The sequence below is a fragment of the Pipistrellus hanaki genome (genome assembly GCF_964339955.1).
Source record: "Pipistrellus hanaki genome assembly, chromosome: 9".
Taxonomy (NCBI): Eukaryota; Metazoa; Chordata; class Mammalia; order Chiroptera; family Vespertilionidae; genus Pipistrellus; species Pipistrellus hanaki.
The window spans coordinates 9,025,019-9,049,160 of record NC_140511.1 but is presented as its reverse complement, the minus strand read 5'-3'; the positions used below and the strand labels follow the sequence as shown (position 1 = coordinate 9,049,160).

Genomic DNA, 24,142 nt, shown 5'->3' with positions numbered 1-24,142 from the left:
CCACGTTTGCATCACCCACACGAACCTTCTTTCACAGGTGAAGCAGCTGCGGCGGTGGTCACGGTGTGGGGAACAGCAGTGCGCCCCAAAGGGCGAGGGGAGAGGCGGCACTGCCCACGCAGCAGCCACCTGTGGAGGAAGGTGCGACCGCCCTGTCCCCAGGACTCACGTCTGTGACTCCCCCTCCCCCACCCCGTTACTCCTGCGTGTGGGCTGGGCTGGGCTGGGCCCTCAGTGGGTGTCAGGCAGCTGAGTGACTGGGAGACGGGCAGATTCCATACCCTGCCACCAGGAGGGTGGCTGAAGCTGGAACGTGCAGGGAGCGGGAAGCGCAGAGCTCCTGTGCCCACACACTGGTACAGGTGGCCTTACCGAGGCCGCGTAAGAGGCTGCCCCTGCATCTGATCTCTTCCCCTCCCCAGGCCCCCGCCCCGCCTTCTTCCGCAAGGTCTCTGCACCAGACCTGGCTGTGCCCCAGGGCAGACCCCAAGGATTCCCTGGAGACACATGCAGTCAGCTACAGAAGCACATGAATATATACACGAACACACACACACACACACACACACAGTGCCCTTTGACCGGGATCTTCCCAGGAGCTGTGTGCTGGCAGTATTCTAGCATCCACCGGACCCAGTCCTGCGAGGTGGTCCTTCTGGTGTCCCTCGCCCCAAGCCCGGGTCTGATGTCTTTCCTGACTTAGTCCCATGGTCCACGCCTATGACGGGGCAGGTGACCAGCCGGACGCCTTGGCCTCTTGGTCATTGCTCAGTGATGCCCCCAACACCCAGGAGGTCAGTCTTGTTGTCCCCATTGTTCCACCACTTGTTCAAATGAGGGCACCGAGGGTTCCAGGAGGCAATCCCTCCTTGTTCCACCCGCCCTGCTGCGGCTGCAGGACGGCCGCTCCTCGCCATCTGTCTGTCTGCCACCGCATGCGGTCTCTGGCTCCGGGAAATGGAGTTTGCTGTCCACAAAAAGCCCTCGCTCCTGTGGTGGCAGTTCAGCAGCCCCGCCCAGGGGGTGGTAGGGAGCAGATTCAGGGCCAGTCAGAAGGGGTCCTGCATGACCAAGGCTGGCACAGCCACAGCAGCCCATCGCCCCACAGGACAGAGACTTGGTGAGATGCGGGTCTCCGCTTTCTTGCAGTGAGTCAACGGTCAGCGGGGAAACTAGTTTTGTACAAAGTGGGGTGCCGGAGCTCCTCTGGGGCCTTGGGAACAGGGAGTGCGGGGCTGAAGGGCGGCAGGGACAGATACACACTGAGGAGCCAGCTGCCCGGGATGCACGGCTCCTTTCAGGATGGCCCTGCAGGTGGGCGGTCTGTGGGAGGACTGTGTGAGTTTATAGCCCGGCTCCCGGCGCCGGTACTGCACTCAGCACTGAGCGGCCAAGGAGGGGCGAGCTCTGGGCGAGGCGGGAGGGGCTTCCCACGGCCCCAGGGCCTCCTCTGAGCCCGCTCAGCTGTTGCCTCTCCTGCGGACCCAGCCTCTCCGCCCCGGCATGTCCTGCTGCAGGGCCCGGCCTCCGAGAGGCCGTGAGACCCGGACAGGAGCCTCTGTGAGGGACTGAGCACGCATCTGTGGAAGGAAGGCAGGATCCGACGGAACTGGTCTCGGGTGTGAAATCCCCCACAGACCGGCCCGTGACCCCAAGGTCCTGCCCAGACCAGAGGCCAGTTACGTCAGGGGCTGACAGGATTTTGAACACCAGAGACACTCTGCTTCCTTGCTCGCCCCCAGGTTTACAGATGGCGCCCCGGAGCTCCACCCGCCATGGCGTACAAACGGGGCCCTGCTTGGTGCGCCCTTGCTCCCCCATTCCCCCTTCTCTGGGGCCCCCCCTCAGAAGCTGGTGGGACTCCGGAGGAGGGGCTGCTCCTTGGGTTTACAGGGCACTAGACTTACTCCGTGAGGAGCATCTGCTTAAGTGGCCGGGGGCTGTCAGCCCTACTGTGTGCTGGGGAAGCAGCTCGGTCACACAGCTGTGGGCACAAGAGGGCGGGGCTCTGAGTCCCCTTTCCTGGTGGAGTCTAGCCTCTTGTGCCTGGCGGATGTCCCTCCCGTCCTGGGCTTGGTCCCGGGAGTGGGGAGCCGCGTGGGAATGACACCATGGGGGATCCCGGTGGGAGTGGGAAGGAGGCTGACACCTGGAGGAGGCTGGGGCAGAGCAGGGGCGGGGTGGCGAGTCAGTCCCCTTTATCTCCCTCCCTCTCCCCACCTGGGGATGGAGCTCAGGTTTCCTGACAACCCCCTCATCACCAGGAAGGGCAGATTCCATTGTGAGCCCCAGGGAGAGCAAGCACAGTGTGAGGGGAGGGAAGGAGGACTGAGGGGGCAGGATGAGAATGCCAGGCGGGTGGGAGGGGTGGGTGCTGCGCCCACAGGGAGAGCCATCTCCAGCCAGGAGGGAGCAGCTGGGCCCATCGTCACCTGAGGTCATTGAGACCCCATGAGCGCTCTCTCACGTGCATGAACTCACTCAGTCCTACATCACTATCCCCACTTCACAAATGGGGAAACCGAGGCTTGGAGAAGGCAATTGCTTAAGTTCACACAGCCAGTGAGTAGCAGAGCCACCACTCAGCCCGGGTCTGTAGGCCCCCCCCTCCCCCCCAGGTGGTGCCGGGCAGAGACGGCAGAGGGAGAGGAACAGGCCAGGAAGGGGAGTCCCGAGAGGCCCGATTTCCTAAAGAGAAACGCAGCCAAACTGGGGGAAGAGATTGGCCTGGAAACAGGGAGACTGAGGGATGATGGACTCTGCTCTTTACGGTGAGGGGTGGAGGGTCCCATGACCCGGGAAATTAAAAAAGCCTCACGGCACAGACCCCGCCCCAGAGGCTCAGAGTTGATTGGCCTAGGACGGGGCCTGGGCACCGTCACTCCGTAAGGGCACCTAACCCGGGTGATTTCCCTGTGGTCCGGGCGGGACGGCAGGGCCCTGGTCCTTCCTCTCGGCAGGGGAGCCGTCTCTAAGCAGGGGGCCTGGGAGAAGGGCAGGGCGCGGTGCGGCCACATTCTCTGCAGGTGGCCCTGCGGGAGGCGGCTGGGGTCCCCAGGCCCACGGGCTTCTGCCTAGAAATGATGTTTTCTGTGGCGGGCGGACAGCTGTCCCACTGCCCTTCTCTTGCCTCTGGGACAGGCCCTTCCTGAGAGCCCTGTCACCCAGCTCGGGGCCTCAGCTCCTTTCCTCTCTGACAGGATCACACGTGCCCAGTCTGCCCATTGGAGATGGCGGCCTCCTTACCGCCACCCAGCTCAGCCAGCTCCCTCCCTCCAAAGCTGGCGTCTCTGCCCCTGTTAACGAGGCCCGACAGGAGCTGGAGCCCTGCTTGGCGGGTGGGCCGAGCTGCCACCAGGAGCCTGGCTGGGGTGCGGGGTGGTGGACCTGGGGGGTGGGAACATCTCTTTGCGCTCAGGCCTGGCAGCAGCCCTAGGCTTCCAGGGAAGGACTGGGGTGAGGTGCCGTCTGGTGTGTGTCTTTCTCTTCTTAAAGAGCCAGGGCCACGGCGTTGTTAATTTGATTGCACCCACTTCGGCTCCTTGTCTCCCCCGATTAGCCAAGCTCCACCTGAAGCAGGAGATTAATTCAAATTGCGTGGCAGCCGTCAGCCTGGGCTCTGAGCTGGCGGGGAGGTGGGGGGGCTGAGGGCTCGTGGGACCTGGCTGGCCACCACCCGTGCACGTGGATGGCAGCACCGGCACGCAGCGTGTGTGAGCGGTGCTGGGCCGGGCGGGACCGGGGGACAGGGCTGCGTGTGCTGCGCACCGATCTCACCGGGCCTGCTTTCTCCTCCTATGAGGGTATCCTCAGTTCCTCACTTGGCTGCTCACCGAGGAGTAGCCGAGCAGGAGGGGGGTTTAAGGAAGACAGGACCTGGCTCTCCGGCCGTGGTCTGGCTCTCCTGCCTTGGACCTGGCTCTCCCGCCGTGGTCTGCACACTCCGGGTAGAAATGACAGTGAGAACAGAATGCCTCCCGTCAGGGATGTGGTGTGTGCAGCCCGGCTGGTGCTCTGAGGACTGAGCGCACTGAGCACACCGTCCGTGCGGGGGGCGAGCTTTCACTCCGGTTCCAGAGGTGAGGACCGCAGCTCTCCGCCGACCGCCCAGAACCCGTTCAGAACAGCAGGAGGCGAGCGTCTCCTGTAGTCACTGGAAGGCACTAGAACTTGGCGAACTTTCTGCCGAGGTCTAGCTCGTCAATATTTCAGACTTTGCCGGCCGTAGGTCCCCACTGCAAACCCCCAGCTCCGCCCCTGTGGCTGGAGAGCATCCGCGGACAACAGGGCACGAAGGATGGGCGCGCTGGGTTCCAGATGGCAGCTGGCCAGGCCCCGCCCCCAGCCTGTGCTGACTCGCGAGGAGGGGCTGGGTCCTGGGCTCCTGACCAGGAGGGGGTGTCAGGGAGGAGGCTGGTTGGATTCAGACAAGAGCAGCTGAGAGGTGCTGGGAAGGAGAGCGCCTCGGTGTCTGAGTTCTGGGAAGCATAGCGTGTGGGCGTAGAACACCGGCGTGGGGACTGCGCAGAAGCTGGCTGCTGCTCCCGGGCTCATGGCTGTGACGGAGTCTCTGTGGGTGTGATTAGGTGTCTTACTGGTGCGCAGGGTGGGCCCTTGGTCCAATATGACCAGTGTCCTTACAAGGAGAGGGGAGACCCCGCAGAGGGAGGATGGTATGAAGGCATAGCGAGAAGGCTGCGTGCGGTGGAGACACCAAGAGTCACTGGGAGCTCAGTGGCCCGGATTGCCCCGGAGCTGCCGAGCTTGCCCTGCTGACACCGGGGACTGCTAGCCGCCCGGAGCCGGGAGAGCACGGGCTCTGGCCTCTAAGTCTCCTGGGGGCGGCTCCTTGCTGCAGTGACCTGAGGACAGCAGCACCAGGCTCCAGTGTGTGTCAGGTTGTCTGTGCAGAGTGCGCTGAGGGCAGGCCACAGGCCTCCTCCGTGGAGCTGCCTAAGGAGGGGGGTCATATGGCTCTGCTCTCTCTGCTCTGTGAGGAGCTCACCCCTCCACTCTCAGCCCCCGGACAAGCTGGCTGAAGGCGAGGTGCACGAGTGTGCAGCCCCCCCCCTCCCCCCGCCAGGGCAGGCGCTCAGCCGGCGCTCAGTCACCACTGAACAACATGACAGCGGCAGCAGGACCTGAGCTCACCAATGGGAGGCGTTTCCTGCAGAATCTCCATTTTGCCAGGTCTCGCAGCTCTGGAGACATAAGAGGCCCCGATGGGAATGACTTTGGAAGCCCTTGGCCACCCCAGCACCACCTCAGCAATGTGGGCCCTGGCACAGGAGGTTCAGGGGCCCAGGCTGTGCGTGAGGACACCCAGTCCCCAGCAGCTGTCCCCAGCAGCATGGCCCTCAGGGCCCGAATTGTTCTGTTCTGTCCTCACTTTCCCAACCAGGCGGCAGCTGTGAAAGATGCTGAGGTGCTCGGAGAAAACACATTTTGTAAATCAGGGCAGCATCATGCTTGTGGGCAATCACACACACACACACACACACACACACACACACACACACACTCATACATACATACACTCATACACACACATGCTCACACACAGACACACACACACACACACACTCATACATACATACACTCATACACACACATGCTCACACACAGACACACACACACACACACACACACATTCACACACACTCATGCATACACTCATGTACACACACACACTCACACACTCACAGACACACTCACACACACACATACACACACTCATGTACACACTCACACACACACTCACAGGTTCCACATGGCCCTTCTCTGAGAACCAGCTCCGAACCCACTCCCACTGGACCCCGGGCCCCTGCAGCTCAGAGTCATGGATCCCGGAAAGACAATGCTTGGCTCCCAAGGCCGTGAGTGCCTGCGGTCACCCTCCCGTCTCCTCCCCACACGCCATTCACGCCTTTCCCTGCTCTGTGCCCTCGCCATGCTTCTTCCTCATCCTGGAACGGGTGACCTTTGCCCCTGTTGGTTCTTGTCCGAATCCATCTCATCCTTCAAGTCCTACTAGGGGCTGCTTCATGTGTGGAGCTTCTCCTGACGTTCCCTCACTGGCCCCCATTGCTTATGCCATCCGATTCTCTCTGTTCACCATGCTCGGGGTTTAGTGCTCAGGGTTTGAAGGCCCTCACCGCCTGTGCATCGGAGTTGTTTGGGAGTGTGTCTCTCCTCTTCAGGATTCTAAATCCCCTGAGAACAGCAGCTTCACTTTCCTCACCGCTAGATCTGCAGCCCCCGGAACTGGCGGTGCTGCGTGTTGATACAGATTTGGCTGCTGTTAACGCCCCTTAGCCCTTACCCAGGATGAGAGACTGTCAGGCGGAACCTGGGGCTTACAGAGACCGAGGTTCAGGACCTGCGGCTGCCCACGGCAGGGCTTGGATTTGAACCCAGGTCCCCCTGGTTCTAAAGTCCATGCTCTGGAGCCAGGGATCCTATAGGTCTGCCTAGTGAGCGTGTGGGATCCTGTTAGTAACGGTTGGAAACCCTGGGGTCACTGCATGAACGTGCCCCCCCAGAGGCCATTCACAGAAACTCAGATTGACAGTAGGTGCCTTTGACAATGCATGGCTCTTTGAAGTAGTACTTTCTTTCTTATTTTCACGGGGCCAGAGTGAGGGCTGAGGTCCATTCAAGGTGCCGTCTGACCAGGGAACTACCGGACAAAGCTTTCCTGAGTGTGGGGGGAACATTGAGGCCGCCATGCAATGGCAGGGCCTCCCTGTGCTCGGCCCTGCATGTGGACGAGGGGAGGGGTGGTGGGTGGTTGGGGATGGACTGGGGGGTGTCTAGGAATGGCTTCCCCTGGCACCCCCATTGGTGACTCACATGCGGGGTCCTGAAGATCCCTCCCCATCGCCCTCTGCCCTTTCAACTGAAGTCAGAGGTGGGGGGAAAGGGACGAGGCTCTACAGGCCAGGAGGATGTGCAGGGGGAGGGGCTGCGGGTGAAGTCCCTAGAGCAGGGGGCCTGTGCGAGTGCTGTGGCAGGCAGCATGGCAGTCCCCGGAGGCCAGGAGCCCGCATGCCCATCCCGCCAGCACTGCCACATTGTCACAGGAGCACCACAGGCAGCAGGCGCAGGGTGGCCTCATTCAGGTGCCAGAGAAGGCAGCCAGGCCCCAACCCCGGTAGAGGCCTGGCCCGGCCCAGCCAGCACATGGCCTCCCTCCTCCCCTCCTGCTGGCTTCGGGTGGCCCAGAGCCCCCAGCATGGCTGGGCATCACAGCGAAGAGGGGGGCTGGAGTGGGAGAGGTGTTGGTGACAGAGCAAAGGTGTGAGGGAAGGCGCCCGTGGGCGCAGTCTGGTGAGGGTTCGGAGCTCCCGATGTGCTGAGGACATGGAGACCCGGAGGGTCCTGAGAGGGGGGTGGGGAGCTGGGCGCAGGGGGACCAGCGCCTCTGTGCAGTGTGAGGGAGGGGAGGGAGTGGAAAGCGGGCTGGAGGGGCTTGGGCCTGGAGCGGACACCAGAAGGGTGTGTGCGTCACCATGGGAGGAAGAAAGGAAAAGGCGGCCTGAAATGAGGACGGGAGGAGGAGAGGGAGCGAGGTGCAGGTTTGCCCCTAAGTGATAATTAGAGGGTCTGACATTCCCTGGGGAAGAGGGACCAGAGCTGACTACCTCTGTGAGAGTGTGAGTGTGTGTGTGTGCGCGTGTGCGCGTGTGTGTGATTGGCCACGCTGCCCTGATTTACAAAATGTGTTTTCTCCGAGCACCTCAGCATCTTTCACAGCTGCCGCCTGGTTGGGAAAGTGAGGACAGAACAGAACAGAACAATTCGGGCCCTGAGGGCCATGCCATTGGGGACAGCTGCTGGGGACTGGGTATCCTCATGCACAGCCCGCCCCCAGGCCCCCAGACCACCTGTCCCCCGGGCCCCTCGTCCCCTCACCTCCGCAGAGAAACCACGGCCAGAGCATGCCGTACCAGGCCAGTGGAAACCCCCAAATTGGAGAAACACAGCAAAGACCCTTCCCTCCCCAAAAGTCTGAGCATTTGGGCTCATCTGCTGACAGTGGGGAGATAAGGATCTCATACCAAGGAAGGTTCCAGAAGCCTCTGTTACTCTGAGTCCTCACACAGCAGAATTAGCCACACTCTCCCTGGCCCAGGGGGACGATGATTGCCTGGTTTTATTAAGGGCTTCTTGATGTTGTGAGGGGAGTGGCTCCTGCCATCCAGCCCCCAGCCCCCAGATCCTAGCACCGATCGCCAGCATCCCCATCTGCTGAGCTGAGAGCGGGTTTGGGCAGGCGGGCGCCCTGGGAGAGGTGACAGACACATCTACACCAGGCCCTGCTCCCAGCAGCCTTTCCCACACCTACCCTGGGGTGCGCAGTAAGAATAACAGAACTGGTGGCTACATCCTGGGTGCCAGGTACCACCTGGTTGCTTTACACATGCCATTGGCCTTCAGCCTTGACAAAGAGCATGCCAGAGAAGGTGCCCTTAGGATTCCTTCTGTGTGTCAGGAAGACGAAGTACAGAGAGTCTGGCAAACGCATCAAGGCCACAGGAGCCCAGATTCAAACGAGGTCAGTCAGCCTATCCCACAGTCCTCCCTGACCTGAGTCCATACCCTGACCTACAGCCAATGGGCACTGTCCTATGGCAGGATTCCCGGTCCTTACGGCAGGATTCCCGGGATGCTATGGCAGAACTGGATCCTTACGGCACAATTCCTGATCTAATGACAGGATTCCTGGGGCCCATTATGCAGACTCACGGACGTGTGACGAGGTAGAGGAGGAATGTGTGTCTGTGATAACAGGTACAGGCATGTTCTGGGGTGCCAAGGCCAGCAAGATGGCTCTGTGCCTGGGGCCTAGAAGCCATTGACGCAGCACCAAGTTGCAATGCGCTTTAATGCTTCTAGCTTTTCCAGAGCACCTTCCCGTTTCTACCCTCAGTTCCCACCCTGTTCACCCCGAGGTTTTGGGTGGGGGATGGGGGTGGGGATGAACCTCCAGTACAGGGAGGGCCCTGGAGCCTAGAGAGGTGAGGTACCTGGGTCAAGTCCCACTGCCCCTCAGGTGGATCTGAAGTCAGAACCCAGGTTTTCTCAGCCCTAAGTCACAGGTTACACACAAGCAGGTGTCAGTCAAGTAACAGAAAGGAAGGGCTCAATATGACTATTCAGATGGCATTGCCAACCTGCAGATCCAAGTCAACGAGAAATCCCACATCCCATGAGCACCTCAGGAGCTTACCAGGACCGGCGCTCCTGATGACTGCTCCCCGCTCCCACCAATTGATTTTTAGAAAGAGGGAAAGAGAGGGGGAAAGACAGAGAAACACTGATGTGAAAGACACATGCCAATTGGTTGCCCCTGACCGGGCCTGGGCTGGGGAGGAACCTGCAACTGAGGTGTGTGCACTTTACTGGAATTGAACGCGGGACCCTTCAGTCCACAAGTGACGCTCTATCCACTGAGCCAAACCGGCTAGGGCGTGGCAGTGCTTTTGAATCCTCATCCAAGTGTCCAAGCCCACGTCTGACTCGGAACCCTCCGGCCTCCCTTCACACTCAGACCAATGGAAACCACGAGAAGGGCAGGTGGGTGCAGAGATGGGCCCTGGCCGTGCCCAGGGTGCCGCGAGGGCCAGGGGGCAGGACTCACTCTTGACGGTGAGGAACATGGACTTGCTGATGTCGGTGCCCACGCCGTTGCTGGCCTGGCAGAGGTAGTAGCCCATGTCCTCCTCCAGGACATGGCGGATCAGCAGCGAGCTGTTGGCCAGGACCTGGATGCGGCCGGTGAGGGGCACCGGGTGGTACTGCTGGGGGCTCCCGCTCCCTGGAAGGAGGCGGAGGTTAGAAGAGCTGCTGTCCGGGCTGGGGGTGAGCTGGGTGGGTGGGAGGGCCCCAGGGAATGTCCCCCGCCTTTCTCCTGAAAATCGGAGGCCACTGTGTGGGTGCCCACACCACGCCTGTTTCCTGGGCCACAGAGGGACCCCCCAGAGAGCTGGGCCTGCCAGGTCACAGTGAGGAGCTGGAGCTGGCCTGCCCACGTGGCACTGAGCTTGTTGGGGTGAATTCCTCAGGGTGGGAGAAAGAGTTGTCTTCAGGCCACTTGGCAGCCACGCCCAGGAAGGAGGCCAGCCACCCTTCCAGGGGGCTTTGGGCACAACCCCTCCCAGTGTCAGCCCTGGACATGGTCTAGCCCAGTGGTCGGCAAACTCATTAGTCCACAGAGCCAAATATCAACAGTACAACAATTGAAATTTATTTTGAGAGTCAAAATTTATAAACTTAAATTTCTTCTAATGCCACTTCTTCAAAATAGACTCGCCCAGGCTGTGGTATTTTGTGGAAGAGCCACACTCAAGGGGCCAAAGAGCCGCATGTGGCTCTCAAGCCGCAGTTTGCTGACCACTGGTCTAGATAAGAGGTTGGTGTGGGGCTTAGTCAGATACGAAATGCGTCCTTGGCATGAAGTTGGGCTCCAAGATCCAAGATCCCAGAAAAACTGGTGAGGAGCAGGGGCTGATGAGGCTTGGGGACCCCATGGGGGCGTGTGGAAGTGGGGAACACAGAGGTCCCTGAGTTCTAGGCTGGAGGGGAAGTGGAGAGGTCAGTCTGTGGGGACAAAAGGACATTGAGTCAGCATGACAGCTGTTGCCAGCCCACAGACCCTGGATGACCTCCAGATTGGGTGTAGCCCGGGGTCCCAATGGAACTCAGAACCCGGGCCTCCCACCCAGGCCCAGGGATGTGGGGGAACCAGGCCTGAGCCTCACTGGCGTCCCCCCTCCCCTCTCCCTGGCTGCTCAGAGTCACTGGTTGGCAGGGTCTTACCCTTGGCATGCTTCCACATGACCTTGGGTGGGGGGTAGCCATCCACCGAGCAGTTGAGCACACCAGCTTTGCCATAGATGCCATCCTGGTTGTTGGGCTGTACCACGAACCGAGGGGGCACTGCAGAAAGAGGGAAGGCGGGAGAAACCCATCACCTCAGTCTCTGATAGGCCTTCGGGGGCTTCAGGCACCTGCCAGTCAATGCCAGGCCTGCCTGGACTGCTGTAAGCCAGAGCTCCTGAGAACTCTTGCTGGGTGCTGGCTGGGAGCTGGGAGCTCTGAGTGCCAGTTCTGATTTTGCCAGTGGCTAGCTGAGCAAGCGCCCCCCCATCACCAGGCCTTGGTGTCCTGGCCTGGAAAGTAAGAGGTTTGAACCTCTTGATCATTAAGGCAACTGCCAGAGCCAACCTTCCCTAAGCCTGGGATTCAAACCCAGACCCAGAGACTTTGAGCAGCATCAGAGCCGGATCCTGCCCCTCTCGTGCCCTGCCCTCCTCACCGCCCTTCCCCACGCACCGCGCACGACCAGCTGGCGCTCCCGGCTCACGGTGGCGGCCGCGTTGCTGGCGATGCAGGTGTAGTTGCCGTTGTGCTTGAGGGACACGCTGGAGATCTGCAGGGAGCTCATGAACTCCTTGCTCTCAATGGTCACGCCGGAGCCCGAGATGATGACCTGCCCGTCCTTCCTCCAGGTGATGCGAATGGGCATGTCCCCGGAAGACACCACGCAGGGGATGTAGAGCAGCTGGCCGATGGAGGCAGGCGGGAACTCGAAGGGCTGGATCAGAGGGGGCACTGGGAGGGAGGGACTGCTGTCAGTCCCCATGCCCAGCCCGGCCAGCCGCACCGCCTCCCCGGCCTCCCCCGGGCCCCTCCCGACCCCAGCGCAGGCCTGTCTGAGCTGCGGTGGGGTTCCTCCTGTCAGCTCCGACTGGAGCGTCAGCCATCATCTCTATGACAACTCAGTGAGCCACAGCAGCTTCCCCAGGAGGTGGGGGCAGCGGGAGGCAAGGAGACCTCCTTCCTGCAGCCCAGTGACTGCAGGGCTGCTTCTCCCAGAAACCTCTCCCCGCTCCTGGGCACCTGCTCTCTGCCCCAGGCCCTCCCAGAGCGGGCGGGAGGCGGCTTCCTGTGCACGCCAGCCGGTGGCCAGGCGGACATGGTCACACCTCGGCAGCCCTTTGGATGCTGGGAAAGGTCTTGGCTCAGGAGCTCTCGGTCCAGAGAGGTGACATCTAGGAGGGATGCTGTCTGCATGTCCTATCGGGCAAGAGCCACACCCTCAGCAGGGCCCTCACCCACCTTCCCAATGCCATCTCCCACCCGACCTTCACTCCATCACCAGCGCCCACAGCCCCTCGCCTCAGCCCGTGCCTGGGGGCACCTGAGTGAGCACCTAGGGGCGTTTGTCCTCTTCACCTCCCACCATGTGTGCCAGCCCAGTGGCTTCTGACCCCTCTCATTCCTGAGCCACCCACATCCAGGTCCTTCGTCCGCCAGGTGTTCTGGGACTCTGGCCATCCCCTGCCCCCCCCCCGCCCCCCCCAGCTATGGCTGCCTCTGCTCTTTGGGTTGCAGCCTCCGCAGTATTCCGGGTGGTGTGCTGGGTCTGGATAGCCAGACAGATTTTTCTGGAACCCTGACTCTAGTAATGGCCAAGTGCTCATTGGTGACGCGTCCCAGAGGTTCCTCTGTTGGGCTCTGTTGGTTTGCTTTTGTTTTTGTTTGTGTGTGTGTATGCCTAGATGAGATGTGGGCCCCTGGCCTCCTTGGGCTTTTTGGTGGAATCATGGCAGAGCCCAGATCTGCCGCCCAGTTTATTTCCTGAGGCCCAGCAGCCCAATCCTCCCCACCAAGGCCCTCGGCTGGAGCCCAGCAGGCCTGCCACCTGTCCTGGAAGGCCTGCCCTCCGCCCGGCCCTGCAGCCTGTCCGCACGTGGGTCCTGGGGCACTGAGGCAGCCTTTGCACGACCCCTTTCCCTGGCACCTGGGAGCTCCATCCGGCAGTAACCAGGGCAAACTGAGTCCAACTCATGCTTGGCAGGTGGGAACAGCATGAAAGAACATGTCTGTAGATCATTCCCTGGCCTGACCCTAAGTGGTTACCTGTGAGAGGGCACGGGGTGGTGAGAGCACAAGGTGGGGTTCATCCAGAAAGAGAGGGGGCTCCGTGCTGCTCCTCAAGGGGCTGTGTTTTGCTAGAGTTTGGGAGCTCCCCCCTGGCCCTCCGGAGCTGGCTCCTGTTTGGAGAGCCCATGGCCAGGAGCTGCCCCAGCGAGGGCTGGGGGCAGGGGCGCGGCGGGGTGGGGGAGGGCAGGGGGGCGGCTGTGCTCTGGGCAGGACGGTCCGGCGGACGTTCCCACGGAGGACAGAGCAGATGGAGGCGGCGGATAGAATTGGGCAGGAAGCCTGAGCTCAGGCGAGAGGAAAACTGTCTCTCAGTAAGAAGGGGTTTGGATAGCGGAACAAGTTACAGAGGCAGGTTAATTCCTTAATTAACGGAGCCATCTAATATTTATGTGATGCCTGCTCTGCTGAGGCTTCATGTCCGTGTGGCTCCGGAGGCAGACACGTGCCCACCACAGACAGACGCTCCGGGCGTGCCCGCCGCCGGGAGTGCTGGACAAGCACCGTCCGAACAGGAGGCGCGGGACTCAGACCAAGTGCCGTCCAGTTGGCCACTGCGGCTTCATGGGGAGGCCGCATGGGAGTGTGAGGGAGCACACACACCCTTAAAGATGTGTGTGTGTGTGTGTGTGTGAGAGAGAGAGAGAGAGAGAGAGAGAGAGAGAGAGGCTGTGCTAAAGGCAGAGGCCAATGGGTTTCCAAGTGGAACATTGAGGCTCCTGGACAGACCATGAGGGAGGGCCGCCAGCACCCCCGGAGTCAGACGTTCCCCTGGACTGGCTGGAGCCTGTGCTGACCGGTGGGGGCAGGTGGCCAGACACCTCTGAGACCCGCAGGCTCCTGCCTCGCTGCCTGCTGTGGGCGGATGGGAGTGAGGCTGTGGGTGCTCAGGGTTCGCTTTGGGAGGAATGCGAGGAGCAGAGCTGCGCACAGAATCCCTGGCTCGGGGCTGGCCCTCGGAGAGCCTGCAGGTGGGGCACCCTGCCCGGAGGGGGAGAACACAGGGGGGTCCTGGCTCCTCGCTGTTCGCTGAATACTAGGGGGGCGGGGAGTGGGGGGACCGAGGAGCAGGTGTGGGGCGCTGGGGTGTGCCCGCGGGAGCTGCCTGGCCGGGGCCGCCCTCTGAGCGGAGTCGGCAGCGCCTTTCCCGCGCTCAGCAGGGACACGGCTGGTTGAAGGTGTCCATTTCCCGCCCCGGAAGGCATCCCAGCAGCCAGGCCCTGACCTCCTCGCGGTGATGGAGGTGTTGGCCGGGGCCTCTGCAGGGCCACCCGCAGCCTGAAAAGGGGGGGCGGGCACAGATGCCACGTCTCTAGGGACTTCTCTCTCCGGAAGCCCTGCTCTGGCCATGTCCTCTTGGCAGGAGGGCAGCTCGGTCGGCATTGAGGGAGGCGGGGCCAGGACAAGGTGCTGCAGGTGAGGCGGCTGCGAGGCCAGTGGGGGGCCCACGAGGCGTCCGGCTACGGCAGGACTCACCCTCCTGCTGGGGAGAGGGTGGCAGAGGGCACGTGCCCGCCAGCCCGGCCTGTGGACACTGTCTTACCCTCTGGGACGGAGCCTCTGTATTTCCTGGCCCTCTGGCAGGGGATGGGCGCTGGAGGGTGGCAGTGTCTCCTCCCTGCCGTGGGGACGTGGGCAGGACGGCACTCCAGACCGCACTCTGTCCCCGTGACCCGGCAGGTAGGCTCCTCCCACCCTGCTCTACCCCAGCCTCGGCGCCGCCCTCATCTGCAAAGTGGGAATGAGGGGCAGGGGGACCAAGTTATCTCTGAGGCCCCAAGGCCGGTGTTTCGGTCGTAGCGTCTATTATAGTATTTTAGGAGGAATCACTTCCTCCCAGGAAGGCCTCCGTGGCCGCCTGCGCAAGTTGCAAACCATGCACTCCACGCTCACGCTCCCTCCCACTCCGTTTCGTGCCATTTCCCCCCAGCAGGGGTCCTGAGCCGGGGCTTGTGTGCCTGCCCAGCACAGGGCCTGAGTGCTGGGAGCAGGGCATGGTCAGCGTCGCTGAGGGAATGGCACCGTCGCCATCTGAGCCCTGGCGGCCACAAGGATGGTGCTGCCCATCGGTGTGCCTGGCCCCTCTGCCGAGGAGCTGCCTCGGTGCCCCCGCCCGGCACACCTGGGTGACCAGCTCAGTGAGACCGTGTGCCCCTCCTGTGGTTCTGGCGGGTCCCTCCAAACAACGTCTCTGCCAGGACCAGGCCTGTGGCAGGGGGCTCTCTCTGGAGCCTGTGGTCACAGCAGCCCATTTACTGGGGGAGGGCGGTCCTCCGCGGGCTCCACCCGAGGGGCTGGGCAGGGGCTGGGCAGAGCAGGAGGGAAGGCTGCATGGGGGTGGGGAGTGCGGGCATTGCGGATGAGGGTGAGGGGACGTGTGTGAATGTGAGAGTCTCTCTCCTGTTTGCTCTCCACAGGACGTGGCACCCTCCCCTGGTTCCGGCCTCGCTGGGCCGGGCAGAAAGTCTCTCATGCTCTCGCTCCGGCCCCAGAGGCCCCGAGAGGCCCAGCTGTGGGGATGGAGACGCCCCCTCCCTGAGCCAAGGACCAAGGACGAGGCGCCGGGGCAGCCCTGCCCCCTGAGGGGATACACATTCGGCCCGTGTGCCCAGGAGGCTCTGATGCCACATCACTGTTCAGCCACAGGGCGCCCTGAAGACAGCAGGCCCAGGTGGGCCCTGTGCCCTCGGCGTCCCGCCAAGGATCCCTTTGGTGCCCAGAGGCAACACCCGCTGCTCTGCAGCCTGGCTCTCCGCTGCCCGCCGCCGCCACACGCACCAGAGTCCAGGAGGCCCTCAGCATCCGTGCCTTCCCTCCCCTCGATCCCTCCACCTTCCGGCCACAGCTGCCCCCCACCCCACCCCCGGCAATATTTCTGTGGCATCACCTGCAGCTGCCGTTGTGGCTCAGGAATTCGCCTCGGAGGAGGACATGGACAGAGGAAACATTTGTGAATATGTAACTGCCGGCACGTACGATGGACATGTCTGTGCAGGTGCGGGCAGGCTGCATGTACATGCATATGGTGTGTGCCAATGTGGATGTGCGTGGTATTCATGCACACAGGTCTCTGCACAAGTGTGTGTATGCTTCTGCATGCAAATCTTGTGTGCGCTGCTCTCGGCTCAGTGTTTCAAAATTCATCAGAAGACAAGCAGTCCCGGGAGAAATGGAGTCAGCAGTCGTTTTTCCAAATCCTGGAGCAGCACGGGCTTTGCCTGACCCCTGAGAGATGCGGGGCTTCCGGCTGGTCTTGAGGTTCTAGCACCTGCCCGCCTGCCCCTGGCCCTTCCCACACGGGGTTTCGGCTCTGGTCCTGGGGGAGGGGCCATGTCCCAGCCAGGCAGTAGGGATGGGGTCTGGAGCCCTGCCCCCGGCCAACCTCCCTGGGCCAGTGCCGCTCTCCACACCCCGCACCTCCTCCGCCTTCTCTCTGAGGAGCTGGGAAGCAGCACACCAGCTAATCAGGAGCTCGCTCCTAATCAGTCCTGACAGCTTCTTTGCAAAAGTGCATGCTAATGAGGAGGGGAGGGGCAGTGGAGAGGGGGCGCTGAGGGCCGAGCTTTGGGAGTGGCAGGGGCTCCTCACACAGCGCTGCCTCGTGGTCTGGGGAGGAAGCAGGTGGAAACCCTGCTAGGGCTGCATTTCAGCTGTGGAGGGTGGATGCGGAGTGTGGGCACAGGGCGTATACCCCACATCCCTGACGCAGGAAAGTCATGCAGCCCGGGTGCTGGTGCCCGGGCTCTGCCTGTAGGCACACACACACACACACACACACACACGCACACACACACACACACACACGCACACACACACGCACACATGCACACACCCTCCCGGGCTGGGAGACACTGTCACTCGGCACTGCACAACCTCCTCAGGCCCAGCGAGCCGCGCAGACGGAAGGCATCAGATTCAATTCATTAGGACTGATCGCTCCCTGAGTGGGGATGAATAATTGATGAGCAGCGGCTTTCAGGATGTTCCTCGTGCTCCACCGCTCGCTGGAGGCCTGTTCTTTTTTTTGTGTTTTGTTTTTTTTTCAAGCCAACAAACCAGGCCACGTGCTCATGGTGCGGGCGGTCTATGGGAGCGGAGCAGAGGTCGGATGTTCCAATATGTGATGTTTACACCGGAACGCTCGGTCTCCTACTTGTAATGGGAATGGACCCAGGAGGCCTGTGATGCTGGAGGGGGCGCCATGGGGCTGTGGCCTGGGGCCGGAGGTTCCCCCAGCACCAGCCCCTGGGCTGGGCAGAGGCCTCTGGCTGAGAAGACGGCCGCGGTGGCCCTCAGCCTGGCCGGGAAGCAGGAAGGCAGACGCCATAGGGGACCCCGGGCCCGAGGTGGCCACAGGGCGCCCAGGTCTCGGGGCTCAAGGGAGGCTTGCAGGAAGTCGCTCTAAGCCAGACGGCTGTCCAGCTTCAGTTCAAGAAACACACCGTCTAGTGCTGTGACAGGTGGCGGGTGCACAAGGAGGCATGTGACAAGCTCCTGTGTGCCAGCGAGGGCGACTGGCGACGAGGAGCACAGCAGAGAAGCGCTGACCCCGCCTTCCGCCGACATTCAGGCCGCCCGCCGTCCCCAGACGCATGCCCCTGCTCCCCACTGCGGGCTCGGGGCCAAACCAAAGGCAGCGTCCGCCTCCCCACTCATGTTTCTCCCAGACCGCCCTCTTCCCATCACAGCCTTCATTCCCCCTGCGGCAGGAGCGTGGGGCCCGCTGGGGTCCCCTGGACCAGGCCAGCTTTCTCTGGGAGCAGGTGTCCCCGCCACCAGGGTGACGCCCATGTCCAGGTGTTCTCACGGCTCGGTCTCTCCTCCTGCCTCCTCCAGTCACCCGGGAGCTTCCTTCCTCCCGAACTGCCTGCCCAGCCCTGGGTCCTTCTGGGTTAGGCAGAGGCTGCCTGGCTCTCCCTGACCTCTTCCCAGCCAGGCCTGGCGGGTCCCACCTCCCACCTCCCACCTCCCGGAGCAGCCAGGCCACCGGCCCACGCTGTCCCCGGCCTGCGCTTCTAGGAGGGGATTTGGCAGGGAGCTTCACACCCAGGCACAGCCAGAACCAGTACCTCCCTCATTTCTTCAGGCAGCCATTCCTTCGCGCATTGATAGTCATTCATTCATTTCACCCACAGCCACTCAGTGGCTCCCAGGCCGGGGCCTGAGCTCCAGGAGGTGCTTCCTAGGCCTCAAGCGGCACCAGCAGGCCCAGAGCTGCCAGTCTGTACCCCAGAAGGGAGCCCGGGACCCAGCGCCTGCTCCCTGCACCCTGCCTCCTGCTGCCTGACCGCTCCTGGCTCCCCTTTCGCCGCCTCCTGCTGGCCTCTGGTGGGCCCTCCGCGCTGACGTTAGGGTCCTACAGAGCCTGCCATCTCCGTGCTGGCCTCTCTCCCAGGCTCCTCCGGGGCCAGTGCTGTCCTGCCCGGCAGCCCGTGAGCAAACCTAAATGCAGAGGTCCCCATGTGTCCCCGCAGGCGCCTCCCTGCCCCTGCCCCTGCCCCTCAGACACCCTGCAGAGCCTCCCTGCCCCTGCCCCTGCCCCTCAGACACCCTGCAGAGCCTCTCCCCGTGGTGTCCCACATGCTGGGATGCAGAGGCCGCGGCCCCGGGGCCGGCCACGTGGCTGGGGGCGGGCCTACCTTTGACGGCCACGTGGACGCTCTGGCTGATGGAGAGCTGCGGCTGGATGAGGACGCTGCACAGGTACTCGCCCTCGTCCATGCCCTTCTGCACGTCCGTCAGCTTGAGCGTGCCATTCTCAAACACCACCTGGCGGTGGTTGTCCGGCAGCAGCAGCGCGTCCTTGTACCACTTGATGGAGTAGTAGGGGTAGCCGATGACCCTGCAGTTGATGAGTGTGTCCCGCCCGGCCACGGCCGTGATGTTCTTCATCGCCCGGATGCTGGGGGGCCCTGGCGGGGTCGGGAGGGAGGAGAGGGGGGGCGGCGGCGGTCAGCCTGGGGCGGCCGCTGCCTGGGTGCTGTCCTCAGTGCTGGGCTCTGAGACCATCAGGGCGAACATGGCTGGTGGGGAGGGGAGGCTGGCCTTCATCACCGGCTGGAGGCAGAGCCGGGGACCGGGGGGAACCCTGGCTCTCTCCGGGACACAGTTACTGGCTTCGATAGTTGCAAACAGACAGGCGTCCATTCCTGCCCAGGGCATGGGGGAGGGCCCAGGAGGGCGCCGAGGCCTCTCCAGGAAGGCAGCTCGGGGGCGAGTCCTCCTTTCTGAGGAGTTACGATTTGGGGTTAAAGTGGAAACGTGGACATTGTCATTTCCATTCAATTTGCGTATAATGCTGTGGAAGGACCACAGGGAGGTTTTCTCTCCACGGGCAAATGTGGCCCCTGGGAAGGGCCCCGGGTCACCGGTCAGCGGGGCAGATGGTCCTGTGGGTGTGGGGGCTCAGGGGCACCGAGCGGGGATGCTGGACGGGCACAGGAGGCTCTGGCTCAGGCTCCCTCCCAGGAGGGAGGAGCTGCCCAGGGACCCTCCCAGGACCCGCGGCTCCGTCCTTCTCAGATGCTGAGAGGCGGGCAGGGCGGCCGCATGGAGGGCACGCGTTTCTCCTGGGGCTGTAGACCTGCTGGCTGAGGTGCGCTTAGCAAGATCCTCCGCCCTCCCCTCCCCACGGAGCCACCAGCACCCCTGGTCCCGAGCCCCCCTCTCTTCCCTTGGGCCTCCTCTGTGCTTGGGTCAGAGGTCACTGGTAGGGTGAGATGAGGGCCAACTGATGTCACAGGATGCAAAGGGCTCCAGAGAAGATTTCTCATCCCAGCGGCTTGGAGAACTGAGGGCTCCGCCCCTTGGGGCTGGCGGTCTCGGGGTGACCCCACCCAGCCTGAGCCTCCTGCTTGGCAGCTTGAGCCGTGGGGAGTGAGGAGGCGCAGAGGATCGGGAGGAGAGGATGCTACGGCTCCTGCTGCTCACACCTCCTGGAGCACTGGGAACACAGCTTTGGTGGACACCCCTGTCAAAGGTCAGCCTGGGCCCTCCGCTCCTTCCCTGGCCTGTCCAGGCCAGGCCCTGGTGGGAGGTGGGTGCTGGCTGGCGCTTATACACCTGCGGCCAGAGGGATTGAATGGGGGAATGGAATGGGCTCAGAGCAGCTTGCAGGAGAGGAGAAGGGGAGAGGAGTGGAGTGGGCGGGGACGCCAAGGCAGGAAACTGCCAGACACACACACACACACACACACACACACACACGCACACACGCACGGACGACGGGACTGTGGAGGGCGGGGGGGAGGGGAGAAGGAGGAAAGAGGCCTCTACTACAGTCAAAGGACACTGAGCACGGGAGCCACCGCCACGGAGATGAGGACACAGACGCACAGGGACCCTGGGCCTGTTCTGATATTTAAATGTAGACAGGCACCTCTTACGTTTATTCGCGCCTGGTATTCGGCACTGCCCACCGAGTTCCTCGCGGTGCACCGGTACACGCCCCCGTCCCGGATCTGGGGGCCCGTGACGTTCATGTGGCTGACGGTGGTGCCGTCGGACATGGTGTACTGGTTGGTGCGGTGGCTGCCGTCCCGCGCGACGGGCTCCTCGTCCAGGGCCCAGGTGACCGTGGGCGGCGGCGCCCCCTTGGCCGCGCACATCAGTGAGAACTGCTCCCCGGGGTTGACCACCTTCTCGCTGAAGGAGGAGACGATGCGGGGCGTGCCGTCTGCAGGAGCGAGGAGCCCTCAGGTCACCGAGCCGCGGGGCGGCCGTCCCCTACCACCTTCCCCGGGGAGGGGGGGAAGCGGCGGCCAGGACAACGCAAAGATCTCTCAGGGGCAGCGGTTCGCGTTATTCACGAATCCCGCCAGGTGCCAGGCACTACTGCAGGGGACTGAAGGCTCCTGGGTTCGAATCCTCCCTCAGGCACGCTAGCTCTGTGTCTGTGGGCAAGTGACTGAACCCCTCTGAGTCTGTCCAGCTCGTCTGCATAGAGCAGTGTTTCCCAAACTTCTCTCATGATGAGAATCACCTGGTGGAGTTGTTAAAACACAGATTCCTGAATCCCAACTAAGAAGTGCTAAACTAGATTTTTTGGGAACATATAGGTAAAATTGTATACTTAACTAGTGCTCTAAGACAGATGTTATATACAGAGCACTAAGTTAGGTATGCAATTTTACCTATATGTTCTCAAAAATTCTAGTTTAGCACTTCTTAGTTGGGATTCAGGAATCTGTGTTTTAACAACTCCACCAGGTGATTCTCATCATGAGAGAAGTTTGGGAAACACTGGCATAGAGGATGGTGATAATGGGGAGCTGGGTTAAATCCCTCACCCGGAGGCTGCACGGATTAAACTAATGCATTACAGATGCCTAGGACAGGACTGCAGGTGCCTCATAAAACATCCATCTCTCCGCTCCCCTTTCTCCACCCCCTCCTCCGTTTATTAACAGGCAGAGGCGCCGAGGTTAATGTGTGTGGACTCGGGGCTGCCCCAGCCGGACCTGCGGAGTCAGGGCCCATTTCTAATTCTGGCAGAAGGGGGCGGGGTGAGGGGTGATGGTGCTCAGCAAACAGCCTGCAGTTTGAGGCTTAAAGCGGCAAGCCACCCAGAGGCCGTGCTGGCGGTCTGCGCTGGGCCTGGTCTTGGCTGACCGCACAGGCTGCCCCGGAGGTGAACGGAGCCCAGCTTCCTCCCGGGACTCTGCCCTGTTCCCCACCCAGGGGGGAGGAGGCCTGGCCTTCCTTCCACCAGGATTGGTGTAAAAGCGTAAAATGGGCATTAAAACCCCAAACAAACAGAAAAAAGAAAGCGAGGCAAATATAACATGCGCTCCACCCCCACCCACATGTCACACCAACGTCCTGCCAGTCTCAGCCCCTGCCCGTTTCTGGGGCCCTTATCTCCAACGGGGGGGAGCCGGTGCCTGGAGAGCCGATGCCCGCTGGTCAGTGCCTGCTCTCGGCCTCCTTTCCGGGGTCCCTCCGCCCCACTCCCTGCCCTTCCACCAGCCTCGTTTCCCATGTCCCTGCTCTAAGCTGACGGGCACGTCACCGTGGGGAAATGGCCGAAACCTCCATTTCCTCCACTGCAGGGCGGAACCTTAGCCAAGGGTCTCCCCAGCGCCCTTGGGAGGGTTAACTGAGGCACATCTTCCCGGGGCGCAGAGAGAGCCGCCCCAGGCCTCCCATCGGGGGCAGGCGGGCGCCTGGGCCCGGGCACCTCCTGAGGGCCTCGAGTCCCGAAACCGCCCTCCGAGGGCTGCCGGCTCACCCTCCAGCACCACGACGGCGAAGTCCTGGGCGGTCTGGGCCTTGCGGGTGGCGAAGCACTGGTAGGCGCCCGAGTGGCTCTTCTGGGCGGAGGCGATGAGCAGCGTCTCGTTGCTGAGCCCGCGGATGGCGATGGCCTCGTCGGGCAGCACCGGCTCGGTGTTGCGGTACCAGCGGAGGGTGTACTCGGGGGAGCCCATGGGCGCGCAGGAGAGGATGACGGTGCTGCCGATGCCCGTCTTCAGCTTCTTTGGTGTGAGGGTCACGTGGAGGGGGTCTGGCCAGGCGGGCGGGAGCGGGGCGAAGGGGGAGAAAAGGGCTCCGGTGGGGATGTGGCTGCGGGTGCACCGGGATCACAGAGGCCCTGGTGCAGAGCCCTGGGCGGAGGGGCTGGGACTGTGACGCCCTCCCTGGGCCTCAGCTTACTCGTCTGTGAAATGGCAGTGAGGCCAAGAGCGGTTTGGAGGGGCTGTGCTTTCTGGGGGTCCTTTGCTCCGAGGGGCTGGGCGCTCCCTGAGCTGGATGGGGCCGGACTGGCCCATCATCCTGCTGTCACCCACCCCCCAAGCCAAGGAGCACCCTGGACCCACCACTCCCCTCTTACCCCAGAGAGCCAATCCTGCCGTCTGCGGTCTGCCTTCCTTCTTACGCCCCAGGCCACCTGCTCCTCACCCACCAAGCTGCCCAGCTGCAGACCCGGCTCCCGGCCTGGCCCCCGCAGCCTGCTCCTGCCTCCCATCTCCATGTCCCCCCATCTGTCCCCGCGCTGCCGCCTGCCACCGCCCCGCTCAGAACCTCCACGGCCCAGCAGCTCAGGGTGGCATTCAAGGGCATCAGGCCAAATAGGACCTGCCCCTCGTCTCAGGAGCAGCCTCAGGCAGCCTGCCCGCACCCCGGGGGCTACTCCTGCCCTTTACCTGATTCCTTCCCACCCTCCACCCTGAGCTCAGGGGTCATCTCTTCCAGGAAGCCTTCCGCCCCCCACGCCCCCCACGCCTCCCACAGGCCGGGTTCAGGTCCCTCTTCGGGCCCCCCTGGGTGCACTAACGCCGTGCTAAGCACGTGGTCTTCAATCACCTCTGAGCCTGTCTCTCCCTGTGAGCCACCTGAGAGCCGGGTGACCTGACGGGCAGAGGATGGAGCCTGTAGCTGAGGTGACCTCTCTATCTTTCTGTCATGCTGCTTCCTGAGTCCTGCTCACCAATGACGCACTGGCCGCCTGGCCCCAGCCCCAGTGGCCTCTCCCCTCCTCTCCATGGCCCTGAGGGCCGAGCGAGGAGGCCAGACCCCTCCAGGGAGGCGGCCGACAGGAGACGGGACAGGTCTGTCTGGTGGGTGCAGCCAGCCTGGGCCGCTCATGCCAGCTCCCCCTCCTGGCTCCCAGCCTCCGTCTGTGCCCAGGGAGTGCCAGTGCCCCGTGGGACAGGCAGCCCTGCCCGCCCGCCAGGCCTCCCAGCCCTGCCAGCTGCGCTCTGCTCGCTGTCCTGCTGGCATGGAGGCAGCATGGGCCAGGGGCTTGGTTGCAGAATTGGCGGGGAGTAGGAAAAGCACTGCTTCCCCCTCCGTGACCCTGGCCGAGCGGGGCTCTCAGAGAAGACGGAAGACAGGGAGAAGCTGTCCCTCCCCTGGGAGCCCAGGTCTCCAGCCTGGCGGGGGGAGGTGGGAGCTGAGGTCTGAGGAGAACAGTGTGTGTGCCAGGACGTGAGCATGCACAGCAGAGGGATGTGTGTGCCTGGGTACCGAATCCTATACATGTGCATGTGTGTGCATGTGTGTGTGTGTGTGTGTGTGTGTGTGTGTGAGAGAGAGAGAGAGAGAGAGAGTACCTGCTTGCCTGTACGTGCTGTGGGCACCAGATTACCCAGAATCAAGTTTGCTCATTTTCCAAGGATTTGGGGTTATGTCCTGACCTGTTCTCTGAGGCTATACTTGAGTGTGAGTGTGACTGTGAATGTGAATGTGAGTG

General features: G+C 62.5%; 1 protein-coding gene across 7 annotated transcripts in view; it reads right to left on the bottom strand.

The window, feature by feature from the left end:
• Positions 1-24,142, bottom strand: part of DSCAML1 (DS cell adhesion molecule like 1) — a 271,439-nt gene that overhangs the window by 55,001 nt on the left and 192,296 nt on the right. For 6 of the 7 annotated variants that reach the window (XM_084895542.1, XM_084895540.1, XM_084895544.1 and 3 more), the window contains exons 6-11: positions 22,178-22,453; positions 20,327-20,623; positions 18,588-18,860; positions 11,338-11,616; positions 10,822-10,941; positions 9,644-9,820 (exon numbers count right to left, since the gene is read on the bottom strand). In XM_084895542.1, the coding sequence (XP_084751668.1) occupies positions 9,644-9,820; positions 10,822-10,941; positions 11,338-11,616; positions 18,588-18,860; positions 20,327-20,623; positions 22,178-22,453 (1,422 nt within the window). Of the gene's footprint in view, positions 1-9,643; positions 9,821-10,821; positions 10,942-11,337; positions 11,617-18,587; positions 18,861-20,326; positions 20,624-22,177; positions 22,454-24,142 lie in introns of those variants that run through there. The other variant, XM_084895545.1, reaches the window with a different exon arrangement.